General features: G+C 47.4%; 1 protein-coding gene across 1 annotated transcript in view; it reads left to right on the top strand.

Annotated features, from left to right (window-relative positions):
- The first annotated feature begins 540 nt into the window (after positions 1-540).
- WBP1L (WW domain binding protein 1 like) overlaps positions 541-16663 on the top strand; it is a 47667-nt gene continuing 31544 nt past the window's right edge. The window contains exon 1 of the mRNA XM_066600916.1: positions 541-720. Within this exon, the coding sequence (XP_066457013.1) occupies positions 655-720 (66 nt within the window). The 5' untranslated portion in view covers positions 541-654. The remainder of the gene's footprint in view (positions 721-16663) is intronic.

The following is a 16663-nucleotide window of genomic DNA, read 5'->3' as shown; positions in this document are numbered from 1 at the left end:
ATAATGAGCCTCATTTATCAAAACTGTCCTTGTTGCCCATAGCAACCAATCACAGCACAGCTTTCATTTTACCTCAGCAGGTTCAGAAATGTATGCTGAGCGCTGATTGGTTGCTATGAGCAACACAAACTATTTTACTAATAGACAGGTTTGATAAAAATGAGGCCCACATTACTGTATATTTTTATTGTCTTTCTTAACCCGCAGGACAAAACGTGACTGAAATCCATTAATTAAGCACCTGGTATGACATTACACACACGCAGTGACGTGCAGTAATCTAATCTTTTCCTGCACTCACACGGAAGCTCATACAGCTAATAATTATTAATAAGCCTTTATATGATAACACATCTAGCTCTTATGCCACCTCCAACATGGCGGTATAACCCGAACAGCCCCCGTCCAATCACCGGTAACTTCCTATGCCGGTATTCACCAATCAGCGAGACGCTCTTTGTTAGCTTCAAAATACATCCCCCGCCTTTATCCAATCAGCGTCTGTGATTGGGGAGGTAGGCGGTGCCAAGCAGCCTGGTTGAGTGCAGCTCCAAGTTAGGTGGCCTGGAAGGGCTGTGAGCTGCTGCAGGCTGGTTTGGCTGTTGTGTGGCACAGGAAGGACTGGAGCCACAGGGACAAGAAAGGGAAGAGGACATGAAGATGTCTCTCCTGCTGTCTCAGGCTGTTCCTAGCAGCACGTCTGGCAGTATGGAGCCCCAGGTAAGGGCTGCACAGCCACATTCCTGCACAGGGGAACAGGCAGGAAGAATGTCACAATGTTTCCATGTTGTTTGCTTCAGGGTGACACTGATACATGTGTTGCATGATTGGAATCACATGATGTCATGCAACTTGGGGGGCGCACAGTGACTTGCGTTGGGGGGGGCGGGGGTCCGTCACCATGAGTCGCTCTTGGTTCTAAGAGCGCGGTGCGCTCAATTAAAGTTGATATTGGCGATAACCAGTTTTGTCGCTGTTTGCGCCATTTTTATAGTGGCATGCTATTGTCTTGAAATTTTTAAAGCCGCATCGTGCCGCAATCCTGCTGTCATCGCTGTTCCGTAATTTGCAATATTTTTGTGTTTAGAGTGTGACCAAAGTTGCCTTGCGACGGCCATATTGCGCATTTTGCGATATCTATTGGCTTTTACGGAGTGCGAAGACCTATCTACGTATATAAGCTTTCTGTTTATATATAATATGCCAATACTTGTTTTTATTTTTCGTTCATCTTAAAGGGGTTGCTCGGTTTGATTACGTTAAGGCAGGCGGCACACGGGCGTATTTGCACGCAGAATATACAACCCACTGGCATTTTAATGGGTTCGTTTAAATTTCCGTATTTGGTGCACGTGTTTCAGTCACGGAAAAAAAAACGCCGTATGCTTTGCTTTTAATTTTCTGCACCAAAGGTCCTGATAGAAATCAATGGGGGACGTAAAATGCATACGCTATACGTAAGGTGATTCGTAATTCCCCTGGAAAAAGAACTCCGTAGACGAACTGGCCATTTCAATCGTCAGTTTGTCGCGCACAAATGAACTGAGCGCAGCGGCCGGAAAAAGTACAGTAATATACGCAGAGACGCGTGCAAAAAAAATCCTTGTTCGTAGTGCAAAACTTGCGCTAAGGCGTGCAGCGTTGAACTTCCGCCCGTGTGAAGCCGACTTTAAGAGCACATTGAGATGTGTGAGGCATGCGGCGCGGTTAGGGGCTTTCACACGCTTTGCTGCGAATTTCGTCACGGATATTGGCGCAGCTCTGCGGTAGATTTCACCCCTTATTTGAATTCAGGTGAAATCCGCTGCCGATCTACAACAAAATCTGCGCCAGATCAGCGACGTGCGAAGGTGCCCTCGGGAGCGATGTGAGTGAAAACGCAGGATTATGAAACCAATGGCTTCCCTTACATTTGCGATGTGAGTGGAAATAAAAAAAAAAATCGCAGCGTGCCCGATCTTTCGCGTTTTTTTTTTTTTTAAATCTCCCATGTTTCGCTATGGAGCCTTAATTTTTATCACATCGCAAAGCAGGAACTTGGGATTTTCGTGCGATGCGTTTTTAACGTCTTATTGACCTTCGCGCTAAAAAAGTGTGAGAAAATCGCAAGCAGCAGCGACGTTTTGGCAAGAAAAAGCAACTCGGACACTCAAAAATCGCGGGAAAAAAGTTTCGTTTTTTTTTTTTTTGCGAAGATTTTTACGCAGCGATATCTTGATCGCCACTTATGGTGTGCTTATACGGGGGATTTAGTTTTCTACGCCATTTTCGGACTGAAACAATTGGACCAATATAGCGCAAACTGACCTGAATGGGGATTTGCGCACGGGAGTTTTATCTTTTTTACTTGGACCTATAGTCTGAGCGGACAGCCGCATCACTTGGCCACTCGTTCGGCGCTCACTAGAGGCTGCCGAGGGGTCTCTGCCCTGGTGCACTGATAGCGCCATATATTCCAAGTTGAAGGGGAGTGATGTAGCTACTAAAATCGGATATGGATACGCCGCCGATTCCTGGTCAAAATCCGCATCTTTATGTGGAAATGCTGCAGAAATTCCTCCCCTATCGCCCATTTACAGGATGGGTGATAGCTGTATAATCACTGAGACCCCCAGGGATCATCAGAACAGCGCCCCCAACTGTGACACCACTACTCTTCTCACTATAGGCCTAAAGGGGCAGTCGATCACTTCTGAATGACTGCCTACTTATGATCCCCGCCTGACTCCGCCTCCATTCACTGGCGACCAATGGGACCACCTGTTGGGAATCTGTTGCCCGACAGATCATCCCATGAAGAAAGTCCGCTTGGGAGGATAACGGGGAGCTTCTGCCAGCCCAATCCCATAGAAGTGGATGGAGCGGTTCACCATCACACTGCCGTGCCACCGAGCAGCAGGACTCGGCATGCCGTTCTTGTGACTCCTAAGGCCGTGTTCACACGGGACGGATATGCTGCGGAATTTCCACCGGACAGTTGATAAACCGCCCTAAATATCTTTAGACATAAAGTTGCTGTTTGTTGCAGATTTCGTGGCATTTTTTCTCGTCTCGTGCGTTTTTTTGTTTTTTTTTAACAATTACGCAGCGGATATTTTTTTGCTCCGTATAGACGAAAAATTACTAAAACGCATTCATTTAGCATAAAATTCAAAATGCTGCTGATTGCACAGCGGATCCAATTCTGCGGCGTATCCGTCCCTTTCGAACATAGCCTGAGTGCCGTATCTGCCCCTAAAATTCGGGCCGATATCGCGCTCACCAACATGCAATTTTCCCGCGGATACGAGGCGTTTTTGACACAATAACGCATCACTTCAGGAAAACGACCCGCCGCCGCAGCAGCTTTTCGTCCTTCGTCGCTTCCCCCGAAGCCTATGTCACAGATTTTCATTATAAGGCAGGATAAAATTGCGCTGCATACAACGGCAGCGAGTCCCGTAAAGTTCCAGAGGGTGTAACAGAAGCCGAACCGCCCCCATTAAAGTTAGCGTGGTCCGTCGTGGCGCCATTCAGTGCCATCATAGGACGGATCCGTTTTGCCCTTTCCTGCTGCTATGACAGAGCAAGGAATGAATGGCGCAGATGTAGATGTGTTTAGGGCTCGTTCACAACACCCCCGCCCCGATGACCGTACAACATCCTGGAGAGTCCTGAATGTTCTGCTCGCTGATCAGAAATGTTGGCAATGCTGAGAAATTGAAAGAAAAAGTAGATTAGTCAGCGTTTATACTTTTATGTAAAACCCCTTTTAGTTTCTTGTTTGTTATCACTTTTGCTTTCTATCATCGGCTTCCATGATTTGTTGTCGGTCACACTGCTGTTACTAACCGCGGCCGGTATCTTGCATCAGCCTCTTCTGGGGCGTGTGATATGATGTGTTTGGTTCTAATAATGTGTTATCTTACCCCGTGCTCCTGCAGACCTTGTTAGAATAGTCGTCGCTTCACGTGTTGTATGTAGCCGGAGAACACATGACTCGGATGCTTGTGGTCAGCTGTGGCGCATCAGTCCATGGCAGCAAACAAGTCCCATTGTCTCGTACAGTTGGAGAAGTGGCTTTATCAGTTCCTTCCTGCATTCCTGCGGTGGCTTGTTTTGTTTTTTGTTTGTTTGTTTGTTTGTTTTTAGTTGTTTTCTTCTACATTTTTGTAGAGTTTGTTTGCACGGGTATTTGCACGCGCAAAACACAGAATAGAATCCGCTGATTTTAATGGATTTGCTCTCATTTCTCGCAAGTACAAAAAAAATCAGACCTGCTCTCTCAGGCTGGGTTCACACGGGGCAGAAATTCCGTACAGAAATTCCGCCTGCAATCTTAAGACTAAGCAGCGACGTGGATGAGATTTGCCAAGCCGCACTAAAACTGACAAGCCGCGTGGAATTCATATCGCCATTTTCACTGCAGGCTCTCTATGGGAGAGATGGCCTCAGGGGAATAAGCAGATTTCAATGCCCCTGGGACTCGCAGGATTTCCGTGCGGTTCTGTTATGGACATTCCGCGACATTTCTGCCCCGCATGAACCCAGCCTTAGGCTGCCATCACACGTTTGTGCGATGGGGTGGTTTCATTCACATCTGCAATGTTTTCTGTCCTGCGATGTTGTCAGATTTGTTAATTCCTGCCAGCCCTATCTTTCTGCGTTTTCCAATTAAAACAAAAGTTAAATTCTGCCCATGTTTTCCTATAGAACCTCCGTTTTATCGCATTGCATGAATCGTTGCTCTACAGACCTGTATAAAGGGTCAGGCATCGATATGAATGAATGCTGCCATCCAGTAGGTGGCGCTGCAGAGTTATTTGCATATTACCCAGAGGGGCATGGATGGCCTCCTCTCTCACCTTCTTGGTGCTCTCCCTAAGGAGAAATGTTACTTACCCCTTGCAGAAATATTCCACATGTGTGAAAGGTCCCTTGGTCCATGTTCAGTTGTTCGCACTGGTCGTACGTGATCAGTGATACTGGGCAAAGGACGAATTGGCTTCTTGGGAATGATCTTTCATAGGAAGATTGTTCGTGGACAGAAGATCTGTTGCCGACCGCCACCAGCAGAGGGAGCATTTTCTGAAATACAAAAACCAACCCTTCCAAAACAAAGCGAAATAAATGTCTGCAGGTGTGTGTACAGGGCCGCGGTACCAGTGCCAAGACATGCCGACATTGGATACATGAGTGTGGAATGCCATTACTGCTGTATTTACTATGTATATCCGCCTGAGGTTCTTAACAAAGTGTGATTGTTCTCAGTGAGAAATCTTGTAGATGGTACTGGTGTATCTTGTCAACACCAGACGCTAGGGGCTGACCGGCTTTAGATGGAGTTGACACCCCCTGTCACACCCCTAGCTTCCGATTGGCTGATGGTCTGTCTGGATGTCCTCTATGGATTTATCCCTCTGCAATCCTTTCCCCTCTCAGCTACTGTTACTGTGGCAGCCAGTCTACCTTCTCCCCTCATGGCTCCTGCGCTGACACTCATCCCCGCAGCCACTCTCCTTTCTTCCCTCCCAGTTCCTGCGCTGATAGTGACCCCGATGGAATGCTGAAATGCGTGGTGGGGTAGTACTCCGCCCGCTGAAGGCAGCCACACCCTGTCTCTCTTCCCGTCCCCTGCCGACTGTGACATGTCCCCGTCAACCCGCACCTTGCAGTGGTCCTAACTTGGACACAGCGGGAAGCAGGCTTCTCCACAGTGGTAGGCGGCCGGTGTCCCGTCAGCGGGGTCTGTAGGAACACCGTTGGCGGAGAGCAGCGGGGAGCAGGCTCCAACACAGTGGCAGGTGGCAGGGTCCGCAGGAACACTATTGGTGGACAGTGTGGGGAAGTGTTTTGGACTAAATAGTCCAGCGGCCCCAGGAGAAGGAGGAACATACCCTACTTGCTGGAGATTACAGAGCAGGACCCAGAAAAGCGCCTTATCAAAATATCGTCATCTCAGGGAAGGTGTGTAGCCGGCATCCAATCCAGAGCTGTGGGTTTTGACTGCAGCTCTGGCAGCCCAGCCCATGTCTCCACCCATAAGTTTGGTGGAGACAAGATACACCAGTACCTTTTGTAGATATACCTTTTTAATGGCTAACAAAAATACATGGTGTTTCAGCAAGCCTTGGGGTATATCTCGCCCCCTTCGTCAGGCTATTGAATGAAACTAGTTTGGATGGCATATAATTATGACATACAGATGCGGAGGGGTGGGGGGCACATATAAACCGCTACGGGCTTGTCATTCCGTGTAAATGCTCAGTGCTCACAAAGGAGGTGCAGCGCTGAACGAGAAGCCAACGATCCAGCGGTGATCTATCTCTGCACGAGTGCCATCCCGTGTAAAAGTGGAACCCGTTGTGGGTGAAGACAAGGCTCTAGTTATTTAGGTCTTGGGATATTTGGATGTGTTGTATTGTACACTGAGGTGGCACCTTGTTTTGTCACGTTTCTGGTGTTTTTTACTAGTTCTCTTTGTTCAAATACTCTGTGGCCGGTCTATAGCAAAATACTGGAAGGTTTACATTCACGCTGTGTGTTTACTTATTATTGAGGTTTTTGGAGTAGTTCCCAAAACAGAGCATGAGCTACAGAAGTCTATTTCCTAATGGTTTTCTCATAAGCTTTTCTATAGGACTCAAAACATTAAACGCGAAGTAAAAACCCTTCTATAAAATGTTCAAGAAAACACCATTAAGACTGCTTGACACGCATGGGAGAAATAGTCTGTGTGAAGGAGCCGTAATAGCATAGCTTACTGGTTAAGGATCTTCCACTGTCTTAGACTAGTACTTGCGTTTTTGGGTTTTCCTGATTTCTCATTAGATGAGTCTTTGTGGTGGGAAAGGCTACAAAATTGGGTGTGGGAATGAGAGGACAGGGAAAAAGTGGAATTGTAAACCGTCAGTTTATTGACATGGGGGGAGGAGATAAGGTGGCATTGATGGATGTCCTTCTTTTGTAACTCTTAAGATGGGGTCATGTGGTCAAAGTGAAGAAGGCGTTGTGGAGGCACGCATGGTAGGGTGAGGTAAGATGGGCAAATGAGTATGAGAGACAGATATTATGTACAAAGTCCCATTTTGGTGAAGTCTGAATCAGCGTAATGGACTGGCCTCGGCTTATAAGAAAAAAAATATATATAAATTTCATTGCGAAATTTGTTGTAAATTTAGTTTCAAAACTTTCCTAAATTCCAATGAAATGTCCTATAAATGTTTCGCTTAAAAACATGAGTCACATGAAGAAGTCCGAGTCTTTGAGAATTCGAGGAGTCGAAGATTTGGCTTATCAACTCCACAGCAGTGCTATACAAAACGCCTGAAGCTGTCCTGCCAGTAAATATTTACATTGAGGCAGCCCAGTGTAATATACGCATCCAGCGTCACCCCCCCCCCCCCCCCGACACGCACACCCACCCTGTAGTATAATAATTGCATGTGGGTAGACATGTGGTTGCTCTATTGGTTTGAATTGGTGCGGAATGCCGTGGATCGTCACAATCCATCACGGATTCCGCATTTCAGACCCGGTCGTGTGCAGGGGGCCTCAAATGTTAAATTGGCTCCTCCAATTTGCTGATTCTGTGTCATTAGAAAATGATCTATTGTATAAGGCCGGCTGCACACGGACGGATTTGAATTGTGGAAATCGGGGTGGGCATCCGCCCCTGCGTCCTGCGGCAAATACCGCCCACAGCTTGCTATGGAAAAGTGCTTTTATTCCTGCACACGAGCGGAAATCAATTGCGTCTTTTTGTTCTTTTTAATATTCCCGCTTGCGGAGGGAAAACCGCAGTGGAAGCCGTCCGACCCGTGGCCCTTCCGCAATTAACATTGCATGAATGTCATGGGACCCGTGTCATCGCCTAGCAATGGCGCAGGAAACTCTGTATTGCACATGTCCAATGATGAAGAAAGGCAGGACAGAAAGATGAAGAAAGGCAGGTACACAGGGTCACCGGCCAGGCACCGGGTCGTATTCCGGTGTGGGATCCTGCTTCCAGAATCCGACTCAGTTGTGTGCAGATGGCCTAAAGCAAGTATTAATGCTAAACTCCCATTTTTTTTTAAGAGCCCTTTGAGAAGGAAATGATATGGGGTTTATAATTAAAGGGGAAAAATGCATACTCAAACTTCAAATAACCTTCCTGCCCAGCCCTGCCAGCTCAAGGAGGAGATGGACTACACTGGTCACGTGCCGGTCACATGACCACTCGGCCATCCTTTTCTGGGCATCTGCGTGAATGACACCTGACTGCTGAGGCCAGCGATTGGATGAGCAGTAATGTGAATAATGAATGATGCGTGGCCACTGACTACAACTGCTTCCAGGGTGGTGGCTCTTCACAGGGGAGGCCAGTGTAGAGGTGAGTTTGTAGTTGTTTTTTGGTTTTTCTTATTTTTTAGTGGTATCCGTCCTTGTATTTGTTTTTTTTAAATTTCTTTAGAAAATCCCATTAATATCGCAGATTTTCTACAGCGGAAAAAAGATGCACCAAATGATGCAGATTTTGAGGATCCACGTCAAAATTCACTACAGGTGAACACACACCCTAAGGCCTCATGTCCACGGGCAAAAGAAGAATTAAAATCTGCAGCGGATTTTAACTCTTCTCCCGCACGCGGATCCGCACCCCATAGGGATGCATTGACCACCCGCGGGTAGATAAATACCCACGGATGCTCAATGAAAGTGATTTAAAAAAAAAAATGGAGCATGAAAAAATCTGGACCATGCTCCATTTTCGTGCGGGTCTCCCGCGGGGACGGCTACCGCAGGCTTCTATTGAAGCCGTCCAGATCCGCGGGAGACCTAAAATAAGAATTAACTCACCCGCAGCGGGCCGGGAGGGTCTTCTCTTCCTCACGGCCGGATCTTTCTTGCTTCGGCTCGGCGGATGTACACTGCGCATGCGCGCGGCACGACGGCGAGTTTATCCGCCGTCTGAAAAAGAAGATCCGGCCGTGAGGAAGAGAAGATCTGCACGGTCCGCTGCGGGTGAGTTAATTATTTTAAATTCCTATTTTAAGCGCTCATGTCCGTGGGGCAGGAGGGACCCGCTACGGATTCTCCATTTAGAATCCGTAGCGGGCCTGATTTTCCCCGTGGACATGAGGCCTAAGGCTGGGGTCACACAAGCCGGATTTGCTGCAGAAGTTCCGCCTGCGGCCGCTGATCTTACGGTTAGCCAGCCATGTGGCCGAGATTTGTCAAAAATCTCGTCCACACGGGACAGCCAATCCGCTGCGGCAAAGCCGGCGCTGTGGTGCGGATTCCCCAGCTGCAGCATGTCAGTTTATTTGGTTTTTTGCATTGTGGCTGCGCTATCCTCTATGGGAGTGCTGGTCGCAGCAGAAAAGTGTGTGGCCAAGCTGCTCCAAAACCGGTGGCTAAGGAAATCTCGTTGTTTTTAGCTGCCGCCAATCCGCAGGATTTCCGCTTTAAGGTTATGCCAAGAGCAAAATCCATGTAAGGGCATTTGATATCCGTGTACTCCCACTTCTTGGTCAAACACCTTCCCCAATATGCTCCAGAATGGAGAGCTGATCAGCGAGAGCGGCTCCCGTTCTGGAGGACCTTGTGACGTCCTATTATTTTAGAATGGCCATTCATAGTAATGAGCGACCACTTACACCAGATTACATTTCCCATGCATCAACCACAGCTTCCTCTGGCGAAATCCACTGATTGGTGGAGGTACAAAGGGCGGGACCCGGCAATCTGCTGTTTGCCCTGGGCCGCCCTCTTAGAGAGGCATTTTACACACTGGTGTAACTATAGGGGATGCGGTTGCCCCCGGAATCAGGAGCCTTAGGGGGCCCATAAGTCCTCTCTTCTCCATATAGGGAGCCCAGTACTATGACTAAAGCATTATAGTTGGGAGCCCTGTTACAGGTTTTGCATTGGGGCCCGGGAGCTTCATGTTACACCTCTGGTTGTTCATGTTGGCAAACTATCATATTCCTCCTACATTGTTTTGCCAGCAGAGCTGACAATCTGCACAGATTGAGGTCCAGCTCTGCCCTGGAAAGGGTTGAAGCTCCCCGCACATTCAGTAGTGTCTGGCTGGCAGCTTTGCTCCGCAGTGTTTATTTTACTGGGGAGCAAGTGACTGCTGGGCACATCTGGTGTTGCTTATCTCCCTGACAAGCCAAGGATCGAGCATGTAAATTCCAACCTGACATGATAAATCTAAGGTCTTTCGAAGGGCGGTCAGCCTGTGACCCTACACATTAGATTGTCGAGAAGGAGTTTTCTTTCCCCAGTGTTACTATGTTGATGGCTACCATTGCAATGGACCGGCCAACTCATCGGAGACCGTCCCACTTTCTGATTGCCGATGTTTGTAGCCCCATCTCCCCAGTCTGTTGCAGTGGATGCTACAGTAGAAGTGTGGTATTCTGTGGCTTCTGTGATGGGATATATGGCCGGGGGTCATGTCTGTCCTGGAGGTTGTCTTCTTGTCGATGATGGGAATCATTTTAAGCTTTTTCTTTCCCCATGCGTGACCTAATTTCAAGGTGTGATATTCAGATTAGGCGAAGAACCGGATTTTTGTATGCCTGGTTTAAACCTGCAACATGATCCTGCTAGTTGATAGATTGTGGCATGGAAATGATTTGTCGTGGTTTTTGCTTAGAGCTTATTTACTTATTCTCTTCTCGCTTGGCTCGTGTTTACCGAGAAGATTATCCAACAGGCTGTCTACACCCAACGGCTGGGGATGCACTGCAGCCATGGGATCTGCTCATACCGGCCAATGCTGCCCTCAGCTTGTTTAACCCCTCACACAGCCAGTTTTCATAGCAGTAAATGTGTTACTACTTTTAGGCTGGGTTCACACAAGGCGGATTTGCCGCGGAATTTCGCTGCAGCAAATCCGCCTGCAGCCGCCAATCCCGGGATTGGCCAGCCATGGGGACGACATTTGTCAAAAATCTCATCCACATGGGGCGGACAATCCGCTGTGAAAGTGTCCCGCGGGAACCCAGGCCTCCTGCCCACGACAGTGTCGGACTCCGCCAGCGGAATATCGCAGTGGAGTCCGACATGGCGCCCCCTAAAAACCCCATACACAGCTCTCCAGATGCACGAGTCTCATCTGGCAAGCTGGCGGTGGGCGGTGACGCATAATCATACGATACTTCCGCTGTGCTCACAGCCACGCGTTTTTAGGTTGCAATTAGAACATGACGCAATTTCTTCCACGCTGCGGAATTCCGCGGTAGAATTACACAGTGTGAACATTGAAAGGCAAAAAGCTATTAAATTCAATAGAACCTAATGGCTGCGTGATAACGCCGCAGGTTTCCGCCACGTGAAACGCGGCAGAAATCCGTCCATGGGAATTGGCCCTTATGAGAGTCAGTAGAAGAAGAAGGTTTTGTTTTTTTTTCGTATGTGTGGCTTTTGTTTTTTGTTCCCCCACCCCTGTTTGGTACCAATTTGAGGTGCAAACAACAATTTTCTTTTTCCCAATCCCTTTTAATCCCTTTTCTGGGAGGCAAAGTAACAGAAATATTAATCCAGGCATTGTCTGTTAACATGATGGAAATTAAAAATTCTTTCTTCCTTATACTTGGGTGGTTTAAATGTTTTTCAAAACTTTATTAAAGGGCCACTTCAACAAAAGCACATTTTACTATGCCTGCCCCCCCCCCCCCCCCCCTCACCTGATTTCCTTTCGCACTTTGGAGGTCTTATCTGTGTATTATATTCATGTGCATGCTATTCAGCCCCCTGTTTGATACTTATCAGGCACCACCATGAGGGCTTATTTACACGAGCGTACATCAGCCACTGTTATAGCGTTATATTTGTGCGCCCATTTACGCGTTTTTACGGCGCCACCAAAAAACACATACGCGTGTGAATCCAGCCTGAGAAGTTCTACTTTCAGTATTGCATTAATCCCATGATATACCGTATCAGCACTGCATTAGCTGAGGCCATAACCTTTTTGCCTGCTGTGGGGACAGTTTAAATATTACCTACTATATTCTTCTGAATAAGATACAGGCCATAAGTAGTCAGGAGGCTGAGCTGCAATATCCTCCATTATACCTGTGTGACAGAAACTGTGTGATCATCATCAGTGACTGATAGAAGTGGCTGTGTCCCTCTCTAGGCAGTTTCTGCAGTAGGATTCATGTATCAACATCACACAGACTAAGAATTTGATTAGTTTCTGACATCATAACCCCAAGCAGATCTGGGCTGGTCAGAACTGAAATCATATGACCATCTGAAGAGAAAGAGGTCAGACAGAAATAACTAACCAATTTTATATATAGGAGGAGAATAGCTACATAATAGATACATAAAAGTACACTAGAGTGGCCGTTGCCATGTATAAGGCCTGTCAGTGTTGGCATATTAAGCCCTTAATACCCCAACGCATTATTGGCAATCGATCGTGTGCTACAGTAGATTTTACTATGTGCAATTAGAACTCCCAGTGTGACCTTAACAAAGGTAAGGACCTGCTGGGAGGTGTAGTACATCATATTGGAATGCAGTAGACCTTACATGTGAATGCAATACTGATGGGATGCAGTCAAATGCACAATGGCACTGAGTGACTCACAGGAGGCGTCCTCTGCACTCCTTCCTTTTCTTCTCCATCTGCTCAAAACTTTCATGTCTTCTCCAGCAAATTCTTGCTGCGAGGTTTGTGGCACAGATGTCTTTGGCACCTCTGAAAATAACGCCACACACTGTCACCTGAAAGTGTTACTCACTGTGCCCCAGAAATGACCTACAGTGCACACTCTGATCCATGGAATAAATACTAATCTACTCTTTGTCCACCTTAATAAATTATACTAAATGCCATGCCCCCAGAAGGTATACTGCACACTGTGCCCCCAGGAATAAATCATACTAAACTGTGCCCCCAGGAACTAACTATACTACATGCCATGTCCCTGGAAATTAAGGTCTCCATAGTACTCAGACATCCCATGTTGAAGCCTCAATGCAGTAAAAATTTTAAAAAATCCTAAACTGTCCTCTTGGCTTCTTATCTTGGCCACTCCTGACATCATTGCGCCAGTGATCAGAGATCAGTGGGGAGGCCTTTCAGCACCTGTGGGCGTCACCTGCCTATCCCCTGTATCTCAACCCGGCTAACCCATGTTTCCACCCATACTTTTGGTGGAGACATAATGCACCAGTACCGGCCAGATCTAGAATGGAGTGGGCAAAGGTGCATCAAAAAAGCATCCTACAGCCCCCATGTGCATTTCAAATCACCCAGACCCCAGAAAGACACAGAGCACCTCCTACAAGCCTTCCACAGCCCCCTGCCATGTGCTTTTCACATCCCCTTCCCCAACTCCAGAAACACACTATGCCTTCTATGCACCCCAAAAGCTCACACAGCCTTCCATATAGTTTTCAACTGGCCTTCCAGCCCCAGAGGCTCCCCCAGTGCCTCCAGACCTGCTCAGGCCGGCTCCACTACAAATCAATGGAAGTTTTAATCTCTTCAGATCCCGCCTCTTCTACAGTCATGTGACTGGGAAATGTCACGTGACCTCCTTTAGCCCTTTCCAATCTAGCCTCTCCCCAGCAGTGTCTGAAGCAGCCAAATGTGATTGTTCCCAGCAAGAGAAACCACGTAATCTTGTAGAAATGATACCTTTAAATGGCTAACAAAAATACATGATGTTATAGCGAGCTTTTGAACCTACGCAGGGTTCTTTTTCAGGCTTAAATGGATTGGATCTGAAGAGGCATGGATATTTATACATACTTATGACAAGGCACAGATATGGATGGGATTGGTTGACACTTAAAAGGAATTCTGCAACAGCAACAAACTTTTTTTTGTTTAGGCACTGATAGCGGAGTGAAAGTTTTATGGTCCCTAAATTACTGTTGGGGGTGGGGGGGGGGGGGGGGAGGTCGGTCAGGCTAGAAATGCTACAGGAGGTACACTGACATTTTTAACTAAACACTGATAAGGGAGTGAAAGTTTATGGTCCCTGAATTACTGTTGATGGGGGTCAAGTAGCTTAATGTCAGGTTTATGGTGGGGTGGAATGCATTGAATCTCTCATGGAATTTTATTAGTTCTTGTTCGGTGTTGGTCCAGATGATCATGATGTTATCAATGTAGCAGAAGTAGGCCAATGGTTTGCTGGGGCAGGAGGCCAGAATGTCACTCTCCAGTTTTGCCATAAAAAGGTTGGCATATTGCGGTGCCATTTTACTGCCCATGGCGGTTCTGTGAGTTGCAGAAATATCTCTTTGCCAAAGGAGAAATAAGCAGCCAGAAAAAGTGAAAGTGCTTTATTTTTTTGACAGCTGATTGAGTGGTAGTGTAGGAAATCGGGGAACCGGGAGAGGACACCCCAAACCCGGGTGTCTTGCGTGATATTCAGGTGGCTTGACAGCTCTACAAGGAAGCTGCTTCCAGCAGCTCTTTCTGAAACTTATCGTATATGTAAAGACTTGCTTAATCTCTATCTGCTTTTTCGCTTTAACATTCCTTTTTTTTCTTTTTTTTTTTAATGACATTTTGGGGGCCTCAGAACCAGTTTTTTCCACAGTTTTAGCTTCAACATACAAAAGTCATCCAGGAACCAGTCAATATTGTATGTTGAGGGACCGTCGTATGGCTGATCATACCTGTTTCTCTTGTATGTTTGGGGTGCCATCACACAAGTCCAAATTGGGTAATGTTAGCCAGTTTGTATCCTTGTCTTTACACTGGAGTTGTGTTTTCATGGCGACTGATAATATTGGGACCGGCTCCTTGTGGTGTCACTTTTTATACTTGTCTTGTTTCAGAAAAACGTCTTCAATAAAAGCTGCAGGTTTTGCGGAATATTCGGCTTCTATACTCAAACAAAACCATCTGGAAGAGTTCTGAAAGCCTAACAGAAGTGATGAAACTCTAGAATAAAACAATGTGGGCGTACAACTTGTATTTGTATGCCAACAGCCTTGTGCATGCTTCTTGGAGTATTAAAGGGGTTGTCCAGCTTGTATGTTCTTGGTAAAACCCCTGTAAGATGCAGTAATATAACTAATCGGCATACGCTCTCCTGCTCCGGGTCTCCTCTCTAACATTGCCTTTGCAGCCTGCTACAGCCAATGATAGAGCTCAGTGCTTGATGGCTGGGCTCTGTCATTGGCTGCAGTGCCTGTGACGTCTCTTAAACCAGGTGGGGTTGTAGGCTGTAAATAAACAAGGCAGCGGAGGACTGAGCACTGTTGCGGGACGCAGCAGGAGTGGGGAGAGTTGAGTATATATCAATTTATGTTGATGCATTTTACGGGGGTTTTACCAAGAACCTACAACTCGGACAACGCTTTAAGGCCTATGGCACGCGTGCCAGAGGCGGCACTCAGAGCCTTCCCTGCTGGCACTCGCCGCAGTCGGCTGCTCACCACATTAGTAAATACTGGCAGGGGTGCCGAAGCTCCCCTGCTGGTATTCACTCAGCAGCGCTGCTAGAAGCGCTGATCCCGGCGCACACTGTGATGTCAGTGTGCAGCTGGGATCCTCCTCCCCCCTCCTCTGACATCTCCTACTGGGTTCCGCAAGAGCAGGGGAGGGGAGGAGTTGTCCGGCAGCATGTCACAATGTGCTCCTGGGATCAGTGGCAGAGACAGCGCCAAGCAGAGGAGCTGAGGGGGGGGGGGGGGGGGGATTTGGGTCTCAGAGGGGAGGGGGGCGCTATTACTACTGAGGGCCACTGTGGGATGTCACTATTACCACTGGGGACCACTGTGGGATGTCACTATTACCACTGGGGACCACTGTGGGATGTCACTATTACCGCTGGGGGCCACTGTGGGATGTCACTATTACCGCCGGGGACCACTGTGGGATGTCACTATTACCGCCGGGGCCGCTGTGGGATGTCACTATTACCGCCGAGGCCGCTGTGTGGGGACACTAACCACCAAAGTCGCTCTGGGGGGGGGGGGGGGGTCACCTTTACTGCTGGGGCCGCTCTGGGGGGGGGGGGCAATATCACTGCTGGGATATGTTTTCACGAAGTGGAAATGCTGTAGAATGCCCTCAGCGGAAATTTCCGTGGCAAATTCCACAGCAATTGTGCATCCAAAAGAAGTCAAAATCTGCACGCTGTCTATTTTGAAACAGCCTTGTCCTTTTAAGAACCACAGAGGTAAAAATCATAGGTCGTGATAAGCACCGCCCCCTGACATGTTGGCACTTTACAATAAATAAGTGGGTTTTGAGTTACAGTTTGGGCACTCGGTCTCTAAAAGGTTCGCTATCACTGGTCTAGGGCTTATGGTTTGACTGTGCTTTCCAAAAACCTTTGACATGTCTTGGGAACATGTCAAAAGTCCTAATTGCTGGAAGTCCATTGAGAACTAGAACGAGCCAGATGAAGCATTGTCACTATTTGCTAGCTGGACAGTATGGAAAAAGATGGTGGAACAACCCAATAACAAAAAAGGAATTGTGGGTGTGTGTAGACTGAATCCTTAAATAAGAGAGAAGGATGCTGAACTTCTTTCTGGACGTGTCGTCAAAACGCGGATTCCTGCCCCGATGGTTTTTCCCAGAAAATGCTGAGGAAGAGACTTGATGGCCTTGAAACGTGTGTATATGTTGGTTATACAGTGTACATATACATATGTTTGTAGGTTGCGCTTTATACCCAATTTTTGTTTAACGTTTCTGATAACT

Source organism: Eleutherodactylus coqui, chromosome 4 (assembly GCF_035609145.1).
Source record: "Eleutherodactylus coqui strain aEleCoq1 chromosome 4, aEleCoq1.hap1, whole genome shotgun sequence".
NCBI lineage: Eukaryota > Metazoa > Chordata > Amphibia > Anura > Eleutherodactylidae > Eleutherodactylus > Eleutherodactylus coqui.
The sequence above is the reverse complement of the archived record's forward strand: the minus strand, read 5'-3'. Positions and strand labels throughout refer to the sequence as shown.